This window comes from Orycteropus afer, unplaced genomic scaffold (assembly GCF_000298275.1).
Source record: "Orycteropus afer afer isolate SDZICR_OR568_19922 unplaced genomic scaffold, OryAfe1.0 scaffold00402, whole genome shotgun sequence".
Classification (NCBI taxonomy): Eukaryota; Metazoa; Chordata; class Mammalia; order Tubulidentata; family Orycteropodidae; genus Orycteropus; species Orycteropus afer.
In genome coordinates this window covers 2,166,244-2,177,950 of record NW_006921989.1, presented here as the reverse complement: position 1 = coordinate 2,177,950, position 11,707 = coordinate 2,166,244, and the positions used below count along the sequence as shown (strand labels likewise).

The 11,707-nt window shown below is 47.0% G+C and overlaps 2 protein-coding genes across 2 annotated transcripts in view; one reads left to right on the top strand and one right to left on the bottom strand.

Moving 5' to 3' along the window:
• Positions 1-4,280, top strand: part of RAB3D (RAB3D, member RAS oncogene family) — a 13,667-nt gene extending 9,387 nt beyond the window's left edge. Inside the window, exon 4 of the mRNA XM_007953598.2 lies at positions 4,093-4,280. Coding sequence (XP_007951789.1) covers positions 4,093-4,280 — 188 coding nt within the window. The remainder of the gene's footprint in view (positions 1-4,092) is intronic.
• Positions 4,281-9,910: 5,630 nt separating this feature from the next.
• Positions 9,911-11,707, bottom strand: part of TSPAN16 (tetraspanin 16) — a 26,872-nt gene continuing 25,075 nt past the window's right edge. The window contains exon 7 of the mRNA XM_007953633.1: positions 9,911-9,958. Within this exon, the coding sequence (XP_007951824.1) occupies positions 9,911-9,958 (48 nt within the window). The remainder of the gene's footprint in view (positions 9,959-11,707) is intronic.

Below are 11,707 nucleotides of genomic sequence, written 5' to 3'. Positions count from 1 at the left end.
CAACAGCCAGTGTACTGCCTGCCAGCCTTGAGCTCCTCAGCCCTTGTGATTGCAAGAGTCGGGAAAAGCCTCCAGCTTGACATGGAAAAGCTTCCAGCTTGACGTTTGATCCAGGAAATTTGGACTTGCCAGCTTCTATAAGTATGTGAGCCATTTTCCTAAGATAAATTTACCTCTCTATATACAAATATATAAGCTTTACTGTTTTTTGTTTCTCTTAGAGAACCCAGTCTAACACAGATATGTTTTAATACATAAAAAATAGCCAAATCATTAAAATTTACTCTGAAGATGAAGAAGAGTTGGAAAACATTGGAATTTTGTCAGTTACTATAATAACTCCACTTGTGGAAGGTTCAGGATCATCTGGATTATCCCTAGGAATGAGGATGATGGTGTTTCTAGTCAGAACATTAGTGACTAGAAAAATTTTCTTCATATATTTCATGGTAACATCTCACTGCTTTCCAAATCTGCCTACTGACTTGAGCAAAGCAATCAATGTTTGGGTCCATGTTTTCAAACAACTGAAGCCCCTGATTTAGTTTAGATAACTGTAAAAATGGCATAGGGGAGACATCAGACCTTCTCTAACTTCATGAGGGGGAGGTCAATCAAGATCAGCCCAGGGCTGATTCCTGAGAGGCGGAGTTCAGAGTTGCCTCCACCCCCCAACCTTTGTACCAATTCTGACACCAACTTTCCTTCCCATGGCACTCTACTTCTCTGCTGGGTTTGTTAATTTGTTGCCATGGCCACAGACAGCTCATAGACCATACTCATGATTATGGGTTTGTTAGGGAAATAATAGGTAACTAGTCACGATCGGGAAAGCTCAAGCTACAGTTCTTCAATCAGGACAGCCTCTTCTCAGTTGTGCCTCAAGCATGCCTCTCCCTGGTCCTTGGCCTTTCAGCCCCCTGGCCCCTTTGCCTCTGCCCTGCTTGGGTAAGTGTTAAACAAAGCTCTTTTAGCTCTACTGGTAAGTGCCTGAAGTCACCCCACTCCACCAGCAAGCCTTCTCCCTGAAGGTCCTCAGCTTTCTCGCTCTGTGGGCTGGAAGCCCACCTCATGCTGGTCTCTTGGTTTTACTGTCTCTGCTGCTGCCATTTCTCTGCCCCTGGTTCACGTTATCTCTCTCCATCTTTCCCCGTCTCTGGTGTCACAACTCTCTGCCTCCTGGATTGAGGAGGTTCAGTGCAGGGATCTTGGGTCCGAGAGATGAACTCCACTCCTGGGTCTTCTTTCTTGATGGTAATGAGATTCCTCACTTACTGCCTTTGGGATGGCTCATTGCAAGCCCAGCAGGATGGCAAAACTGACCAATCCCCGTGTTAGGGTTCTGTACATCTTATTTGCATGATCCCACCCCTACCAAGGTACCATGCACCTTATTTACATTATTGACAAGCTATCTGATCCCCTTGGTGGTCACAAGCACCTTACATTTGCATAGTCCCTCTTAGTCATTTGGTGGCAGTTACAAAGACTATGGCTAGAAGGGCCATATAAAGTAATGCACTGTACCACAAAAATGAAATATATACAGCAACGTTTTGAACAGTAAATCATAAAATTGATTATCTGTGAGTGAACATCTGAGAAAGATAACATCATCAAATCACATGCTGTAACACTGTATGGAATACGTATTACTGATGATAAGATGTACCAAAGAAAAGGATGTCCAGTCATCAGGGCAATTTGTCGTAACTTGAATATGTTGTAAGTTGGGGACTACCTGTATTTACATATGAAAAAAGACTGGGAAGCTTAATATAAAAACACTAACAGTGATTGTTTCTGAGTGATGAGATTACAAATGACTTCTATAATCTGCCTTGATATTTTTCTGTAGTTTCTACTTTCTCCAGTGAATATAATGAGAAAAAGGTGTTTTTTTTTTTTTTTGAATACCGGTTTTGTGAGGCAGAGCCATGCATAGATAAGGAAATGCTGAATGTGCCCAGGAAGACAGGGGTGACTGTGATGGACTGGCCCAGAACAGGAGATCTGAGTTCATGTCCTACTGATGTCATTCATTCATTCATTTGTCCACCCATCCATCCATCCACCCATCTCCATCCATCTATCCAATCATAACAAATACAGTAAAACATGCAAAAGCTGGAACGTATCTAGTTAGGCAGAAACCTGTCAGAAAAGGAAGATGCAAATATTTTTCACTAATAGATAGTGACAGAAAAGTGGTGAGACTACTCTGTCAATGGCAGAAAACTTGAGAAACCTGTTGAGTTCCAACTCACATACGTCTCACTGTAGTTACGAGCACCTGCTCTGTACCAGGCCCTGGGGCCACAGCCGTAGCCAAGGTAGCTGCAAATCCTGCCCTGGGGAAGTGGGTGTCCTCGGATAGTATGGGGTAATTACACATAACTGCATCGCGGTCCCACTTCTCGTGCCTTTATTGCGACCAGTGCAGGTATGAGGGCTGCTTACCCTGCTCTCTGTAACGCAGTGGGCATTTGTACAGACAGTTCCATTGAATCCCTGGGTCACCTTGGCAAGTGTGGCAGGTGGGGACACATCAAAGACCTTCTGGGTCAGCTTGCTGTAGGCTAAGCCAGAACTGACCCTCAAAGGGGGCAGGAAGATTTGTGGGACACATCATTGTTTTCTGCTTGATGCATCGTTTTTTGTAACTGAGGGACCTCAGCACGTCTCCAAAGCTTTTGTTTCACTCCCCACCTTCACAAACGTGCTGGGAAGATTATTATGAAAAAAAAAACAAACCAAACTCACTGCTGTCAGTCGATTCCGACTCATAGCAACCCCTCTTTGGGTTTCTGATGTGGTATCTCTATGGAAGTAGATTGCCCAGTCTTCCTTCTGAGGAGTGGCTGGTGGGTTTGAATCTCCAACCTTCTGGTTAGCCTTAGGCACTATGCCACCAGAGCTCTGAGGAAGACTATATATATATATGTATATGTGTGTGTGTGTGTATATATATATATATATATATATATATATATATTTAATTTTTAAGTGAGAAGCAAGTTATGATGATCACTATGATGCTGAGAGGAGCCCTGGTGGTGCAGTGGCTAAAACATTCAGCTGCTAACTGAAAGGGCAACAGTTTGAACCCACCAGCCACTTCTCATGAGGAAGATGTGGCAGTCTGCTTTCGGAAGGATTACTGCCCATAGGGACAGTTCTGCTCTGCCATGAAGGGTCACTATGAGTTGGAATCAACTTGATGGCAGTGGGTGTGATGCTAAGAATATGTTCAGAACCACCTCGTGCCCTCCTCCCTCTCCAGAAAGGATCCCTTTCCGAGGCCCAACTGGTCAAAGAAGAATATTTATCCTATAATTATTTGAGCCAGGCAGCCTGGGTGTAGGTCCTGGCTGTGCTGCTTCTTAGCCATATGGATTTAGGTAGGTAACTTTGTTGCTCCTCTGTGCCTCAGTTTCCTCATCTGTAAAATGGGTTTGCACAATAGTCCAAATCTCAGAGCACTGTGGTGAGAGTTAAATGAATGAGTCTATGTGAAGGGTTCAGAGGAGCGCCTGCCACACAGGACGTGCACCAATTACCACTTGAACATGCTCTCCATGAACAGACTTGACAGAGGTTGCAAACTGGTGGCCCCTGGGCCAAAGCCAGTCCTCAACTCAGTTTTATCTGGCCAAGGGCATATTTTCCAAAACATGGGAAATGCTTGGCTCCATCTTAAAAAGTCCGCATGAATATGTGGCTTTGTGGGCACCCTGGCTGTGTTTCCTGTGTGGCAGATATTTTGGGGGCAGTTGAACCTCAGCCACCTGTGAGCACCCCCACACCTGCTGGGCATCAGAACCCCTCATGGGTGTTACTTTTACAGCCACTGCCTTGTGACAGATTCTGGGATAGTCCAGACCAGAGCTAGTACAGTTGATTTTTAGTATCACCTTTGTTCCCATTTTATAGACAAGCAAACTGACCCTCAAAGAAGCTAGGCCACTTGGCCAAAGTCCCATAGGTGTGTAAAGGGCAGACCTGGGCTTGGAACCCAGCTTTGGGTGATACCACAGTCCCGGCCCTGCTCCTCGGGCCTCTCACAGGTGTCCCCAACTTATGTCTATCCAGGTTTCGAGTTCTTCGAGGCCAGCGCCAAGGAGAACATCAACGTGAAGCAGGTCTTCGAGCGCCTGGTGGACGTCATCTGTGAGAAGATGAATGAGTCCCTGGAACCCAGCTCCAGCCAGGGCAGCGACGGGAAAAGCCCAGCCCTGGGGGACACGCCACCTCCCCAGCCCAGTGGCTGCAGCTGCTAGAGATGACCCTCCTCACCCCACCCTTGCCCCCTCCTGCCTCCGCAGGGACTCTGACTGCAGCACGAGCCACAAGGGCTGTTTCCTAGCTCAGGGCGCCCCTCCCCTCTCATCAGCTGCCCCCGCCTCGCATGGTTCACCTCTTGCCGAGGCCAGGCCGCCAGCCTGCTCCAGCAGCCCCTGTCCGAGCTGCAGGCCCTGAGACTGCATTGCAGGCGGGGCTTGAGGGTGTCCATGTGCACGAGCTTGCTGCTTTTCAAGGCATTTCAGCCCGGTAGCCTTGGTGGCAGGTCATACCCACGTGGGTGGAGGGGAGCCGCAGTGCCTTCTGGGTTACAGACATCTTCCAAGTCCATACTGTGCTGAGCGCCATGTGAGGTTCACAAGCTGGCTGAAGGGGATTCTTCTCCAACCTGCAGTTTAGCTCTGGGAGTTGATGTGGAAGGTGACACTTCAGCTTTCTCAGAGCCTCTGGTCCCTGAGCCTGCCCCACCAACCTCCTCAGCCCCTAAGGCTCCAGGGTGGGGATGGCAAGATGACCACCACCCTCTCCCTCTGGCCCTCAGCCCCAGTGCCTGGGAAAGCAGTCTCAAAGCAGCTTTACCCAGGGTAGAAGGGACGGGAGTCGCAGCCCCCTCACTTCAGGAACCCCAGAAGTGCCTTTCTGAGCTCAGAATTCCATGGCACCTGTGACCCTGTCATTGTTTCCGCTTCTCCCCCGTCTTCTCTGATCCTGTGTTGAGTTACAGAAGCATGGGCATCATCAGGCCTGACAGCCACCCAACTCCTGGCACTGCCGTGTGGGGCTTTTTGCCAGGAGTTGCCCTTAGTGAGGAGACAGGCTGCCCTTCCAGACCTGCCTCCCTCTTGGTCTCTCTTGGCTGGGTGGGTTTGAAGCAAGGTCTTTCCAAATCATACATCCTGCTAGAAAAGGAAATTGAGAAATGTTACCACAGCCTGTAGTCATCAGCAACTTTGTGATGTAAAGACTTGAGCTTCTCTGGAGGGTCCTTGGAAGGCATTTCGTTTCACTCACAGGGCCCAGAGATGTGACATTTTGTGCTCATGGAGGGGTCAGGTCTTAAGAGCTGCTGGGGCTGGGCCAAAGGAGTGAGAAGGTAGCCTTTTATAACCTTGCACTTCATGGACCCAGCTTGGGAAGATCAAGGCCCTTCTGCCGATGGGGGGTGGACTGTGAATTTCCCTGGCTGAGGCACTGTCTTGAGTTTGAGAGGCTGGGGACCCCAGCTGTCAAGTGCTCCCACTGGGAGGTTAGATGTACATTAAGCATATAAATCTTGGCCCCTACTCAGCAGCCCTTCTGCCCACTGGAGTCCAATCTCAGGCACCATGGCATCTCTTTCTGCCGTGGAGCACCAACTGATCCCCATAACATGACAGACACTGTGAGGAGAGCTTTGTGTTCCCACCACCCTGATGGTGGCCACCCTTCTCCCAGCTGTGGCAGCCAATATGGCTTCCTTCAGCCAGCATCTCAGAAGACCTCAGGCTACCTCCTGGGGGATGGGGAAGGCCTGGTTCAAATTAGGATGTAGCTCTTGCCTTTGTAGAATCCCTGGCAAATAGTGTGCTTGGCTGCTAACCGAGAGCTTGGAGGTTTAAGTCCACCCAGGGGCACCTTGGAAGAAAGGCCTGGTGATCTGTGTTTGAAAAATCAGTCATTGAGAAATCTGTGAAGGCTGGTTCTGCTCTGACGCTCACGGGGTCATCATGAGTATGAATTGACTCAACAGCAACTGGTTTAAGAGTGGTTTTTTTTTTTTGCCTTGATTTATAGGGGCTTTGTTAGCTGTTGTCAGAGTCAGCCCCTGACTCATTGTGACCCCATACACAATGGATTGAAACGCTGCCTGACCCTGCGCTATCACCGTGATTGGTTGTGGATTGGATTGTTGTGATTTGTAGGGTGTTCATTGGCTGGTTGATGGAAGTGGGTTGCTAGGCCTTTCTTCTTAGTCCTTAGGAAGCTTTGATGAAACCTGTCCAGCATCACAGCAATGTGCAAGCCTCCAGTGACAGACACGTAGTTGTCCGTGAAGTGCACTGAGTGGGAATCAAACATAGGCCTCCCACATGGAAGGGTGAGAGGCTCTAGGTCAAATTTATTTCTAGGGGACCCCGTTCACCTCCTAACCAGGGTCAGCCCCTTGGAGCTTTGTAGTGAGGGTATCCTTGTACACCAACTAATTAGATGACCTGGATGAAATGGACAAACCCCTAAAACCCACAGAATGAGGGTATCTGAACATCTCGGGCAGCAATCACAACTTTTAATTGCTTTAACATTGAAGTCTTCTTAAGATGCAACAGGCTTAAGGTGCACCATGGCCTATCAAGGTGCCATCTGCTAGTCTCTTTTTGCTATGCTGCTGCCAGAAAGAATGGTGGATCAGAGAACCTTTATCCAAGGGGCAATGTCACTGCCTGTGTGATGTAGAGTGGCTTTGGCTGCATCTTGGGCCTGGCCGAACATTGCAGTTTACACAATACTTTTCAACAGTTCAGCCTCAGGTAATGACTGGGCGTCCTCAGGCATCTCAAAGCTGGAAATGACTGTAGCAGACAACTTTGTTTCTTCTACAAATAATGCAAGTTTTTACTTCATAATTTTTCTTGGAGGGAGGTAGGGGTGAGGAATTCTTTGTAAAACAAAGGGGTTTCTGAGGACCCGAGATGGCTCACTGGGCAGATGGAGGTTCACTGAGTTTACAGATAAAAGTAAACCCACAAGGCCAAGTGACCAAAGCTGTCCAACTCTAGAGAGAATGAGGGTCTGAGTCCTGCCCTGTGCCTTTGCCTTTGAACACTCCAATTAGCAGCTTGTCTTTCTGTGGGCGGTTTCGGTGATGGTTTAAGTTCTTTGTTTCTTTCTGGCTTCTCCATGTTCTTGTATTTCTCCCACTTCTAGGAGTAGGTTCAAATAAGAGGTGAAATCTGGGCTTAATGTCAAAGCGATAATTCTGCTCCTATGTTCTTCTCGGCCAATCCTGAAACACACTACGGAATGAGCTTTTGGGCCTGGTAATTTAAATCCCGTGTAAGCAATTCCTTGATGTGTAATTTGTAGAGACATGCACTTTTCTCTACAAGAAAAAGAAAATTAAAGCCGTTATGCCCAAGTGTGTTTGTTCTTTCACTTCTGTTAGTGAAATGGGGCTTCCAGGAAGAGGGCGTGGAATCGCAGCCAAGGGGATGTTTGCTTGAGGACCAGGCATGATGCCGCAGAACCCGGAGAGGCTCGGGCTTGCCATCACCTCAGTCGTGGTGACCTCAGTTGTGTGGGGGCAGGGAGAGGGGAGAAGATCTGTCCATCTCGCAGGGGCCAGTGGGCACCTGTGAATACCTGAGTCAGGTTCTGCCGGTTCTCTGCTCAGAATCCTCCGTGGCTTACCACATTAAACCAAAAACCAAAGCCAATGCCGTTGAGTCAGTTCTAACTCAGCAAGCCTATAGGATAGGTAGAACCTCCCCCTAGGGTTTCCAAGGCTATATCTACTTCTGTAGTGATACTGCTTTGGAAACCCAAGGAGGGATCGCTATGAGTCGGGGCTGACTTGACAGCACATAACAACAACAACAACAAATGTTTATGGAAGCAGACTGCCTCATTTGTCTCCCATGGTGCATTCAAACTAACAACCTTTTGGTTAGCAGCCAAATGCTTTAACCACTACGCTTTAACCCGGCTACCACTTTACCCAAGTCCTCCCCACAGCTCATAAGTCTGCGCCATCTGTCTCCTCACCTCCCAACCCTCGTCTCCTCCCACTTGCCCCTCACTTGCTCAGTTCCAGCCACACTGGTCTCCTCACCACTATTTGACTGTATCAGGCTCTTGACTGTGGGAGTTTGTACTAGCTGTTCCCACGGCCTGCAGTGCTCTTTCCCCAAGGGGCCAAATGGCTCCTCCCTCACTCCTTTTTCAGGTCTTTGCTCAAATCTCAACTTCTCACTGACCCCTTGCTTAGTATCACAACCTCAGGCTCTGACCACAGCCCAGGCCACCAAGTCAGAAGATAGGAGATGGTCCCACGCTTGGGTTGTTTGTTAAAGCTCCCAAGTGATTCTACTGGGAACGAGCACTAGTGATTTGCAGCCAAGGTGGAGAGGGACAAGGTATAAGATGCCACAAACAAGCACTTGCAGAATGTGTGGCATCATTCCTCAGGGCGTTTCATGCTCCAGCCAATCAGGGCAGATGGAGGAAGATCCTAGAGTAGTGGCTCTTACAGTGTGTTCCCCAGACCAGCAGATCACATCACTAGGCAACTTGTTTGGAATGCAGGTTCCTGGGCCCCATTCCAGGCCTACCTAATCAGAAGCTCTGAGGGTGGGGCCCAGCCACCTGCATTTTAACCATCCCTTCAGGGAATTCTGACGTAGGCTCCAGTTTGAGAACTACTGGACTGGAATAAAAGAGACTTGATGATAATATAACCAAACATGATGTGTGGACCTTGCTTCGATCCCGATTCAAAGAAATCAAAGGTATAAACACATTTTTTAACCAAATGGGAAAATTTGGTAATGGCTTGGGTATTAGGTGATACCAAGGAATAGGCTGTTAATTGTCTTATGTGTGATAATGACATTATGGTTATAAACACAAATAATATTATTAAAGATGTGTACTGAAGCATGAAAGAAGAAATGACATATTGTCTGAGATTTTGTTATAAAATATTTCCTTGTTATGGGTTGAATTGTGTCTCCTCAAAACTTGTGTCAACTTGGCTGACCATGATTCTCAGTGGTTTAGAAGTTATGTAAGATGCAGAAGTTACGTAAGATGGAATGGGGAAGATATGTCATGATATGCCATGATGTGATCTGATGTGATAAGCTGATAAGGTGTGAAAGGATTAAGGGTTGGTTGCGACACCCTTGGTCCCATCACAGCCCTGATGTGATGTAAGGAGAGCTTCCCTGGGATGTGGTCTGCAACACCTTTTATCTTACAAGAGATAAAAGAGGGAGAGGGAGCAGAGAGGGGGACCTACTACCATCACGAATGAGAAGCCAAGAATGAAGCACGTCTTTTGGACCCAGGGTCCCTGTGCTGGTACCCTCCTAGGATCTAGAAACACACAGAGAGAAAGGCTTCCTGTAGAGTTGGTTCTCTGAACTCAGACTTCTAGGCTCCTAAACTGTGAGAGAATATATTTCTGTTTGTTAAAGCCATCCTCTTGTGGTATTTCTGTTCTAGCAGTACTAGAGAACTAAGGCGTTCCTCAAGGGAAGAAAGGGAAGAGATGAAAAAAGTATGTCAAAATCTTAGTAAGTATTCTATGTTGGTGATGGGTATATGGGAGTTTTTTTTTTTTTTTTTTTTTTGCTGGCTTCTCTCAGCTTTTGTGAACATTTTAGGATTTTCACACACACAAAAATTTAAAGAACATTAGTTATGTGAGAAGGAAGGCTGTGCCATAACATTCAAGTGTTTAGCTGGTATGAAGATAAAATTAAGAAGCAAGGAGTCGAGATGGGCAGGGTCTCCTGAATCTTTTATTAGCAGCTGCCCTTGGCAATGAGAGCCACAGAGAAATAGAAATGAGACCAACTCCACAGCAGCCAGCTCAGACCAGCTGCCCTGTGCTCCCCAGGCCTGCAGATCAGCCCAGCTTGACAAACAGCAGCAAGGTGGCAAGAGTTCCTGGCAGCTGAAATGAGAGAAGAAAGAGACATTGAACCAACTCTCAAACTCAAAACCAAACGCACTGCCACTGACTTGATTCCCACTATAGTGACCCCCATTGTGTTTCCAAGGCTGTAAATTTTACCGAAGTAGATTTCCCCATCTTCCTCCTGAGGAGCAGGTGATGGGTTTGAACCACTGACAACTCTAGGCATCTCCAAACCAGGATCAAGCCAGAGATCCAAGGAGGGGGAGTTGAACAGAGTATCTTGTTCCAGAAAGACCAAGGGTAGAGTTTTAGAGATGACTGAAGGTCCATGAGGGCCAAGCTTCAGTCTTATGAATCTCAGAGATGGGTAGAAGGGAGGTATTTTGTCATGAAACACATCAGTCATTCTCCTTTTGCTTCTTCAAGATCTTCCCTCGATCCTCCTCTACCCTCTCCCAGGCTATACAGACTACATTTCTCAGACTATCCTGCCCTTCACTTCCTGTTAGGTTTGGCCAATGGATGCACCAGCAGGAGATGGAGAGCAAGGGGAGAGAAAGCTCAGAGTATTTCTTTCCCATTCCCTCCTTCTGCCCACCCCAAGTCCTCCATGACCCAAGCTGTAGGCAGATGGCCCCTTATCCTCAGCTCTTACTCTTCCTCTCCCATTCTCAGATCCTTCAGGCCTAGGAGAAATAAAAGCTCCCTGTGCTGCCAGCACCAGGGTGCCTCAATATCTCTCCTTATTTCCCTTAACCTAACCAATGTCTCTCCAAGGAGGCCCCTGAAAGCTTCTTCAATGGGCCATCTGGGGCTGAATTCTGTTTCCTACTGGGATCCTGACTGTTATGACCTCCTTGTGGAGATGAGCATTGTAAGAATGTGTTGCCAAATGCAAGGTCACAGAAATTTTCCTCTATGAGTTCTATCATTTTAGTGGTGTGAGGTAGGGATCCAACTTCATTCTTTTGCACATGGCTATCCAGTTATCCCAGAACTATTTGTTAAGAAGGCTGTTCTTTCCCCATTGTATTGTCTTGGCACCCTGCATGAAAATCAGTTGACCCTAAATGTTAAGGTTATTTCTGGACTCTCAATTCCATTGATCTATATATATCTACCCTTACACCAGGAATGCACTGTTTTGATTACTGTTGCTTTGTAGTACATTTTGAAATCAGAAATTTTAGTTCTCCAACCTTGTTCTTTTTCAAGATTTATTATTATTATTATTATAAAACAAAAACAAACCCATTGCTGTCAAGTCAGTTCTGACTCATAGTAACCTTATAGGACAGAGCAGAACTGCCCTGTAGAGTTTCCAAGGCTGTAAATGTTTATGGAAGCAGATTACCAAAGACTGCCATAGCTTTTACCTGTGGTGAGGCTAGTGGGTTCAAACCACTGACCTTAACCACTGTGCCACTAAGGCTCCTACTTTATCATTATAAACCAAACCAAACAAACAAACCCATTGCCATTGAGTCAATTCCAATTCAGTTGTTGTTGTTGTTAGGTGCTGTCGAGGCATCTCCAACTCATAGTGACCCTATGTGCAGCAGAAGGAAACACTGCTTGGTCCTTGCCAACCTCATGATCCTTGTTATACTTGAGTCCATCATTGCAGTCACTGTGTCTATCCATCTCATTGAGGGCCTTCCCCTTCTTGTTGACTCTCCACTTTACTAAGCATGCATGATATCCTTCTCCAGGAAATGGTTCCTTCTGACATGACCACAGTAGGTGAGATGAAGTCTGGCCATTCTCGCTTCCAAGGAGCATTCA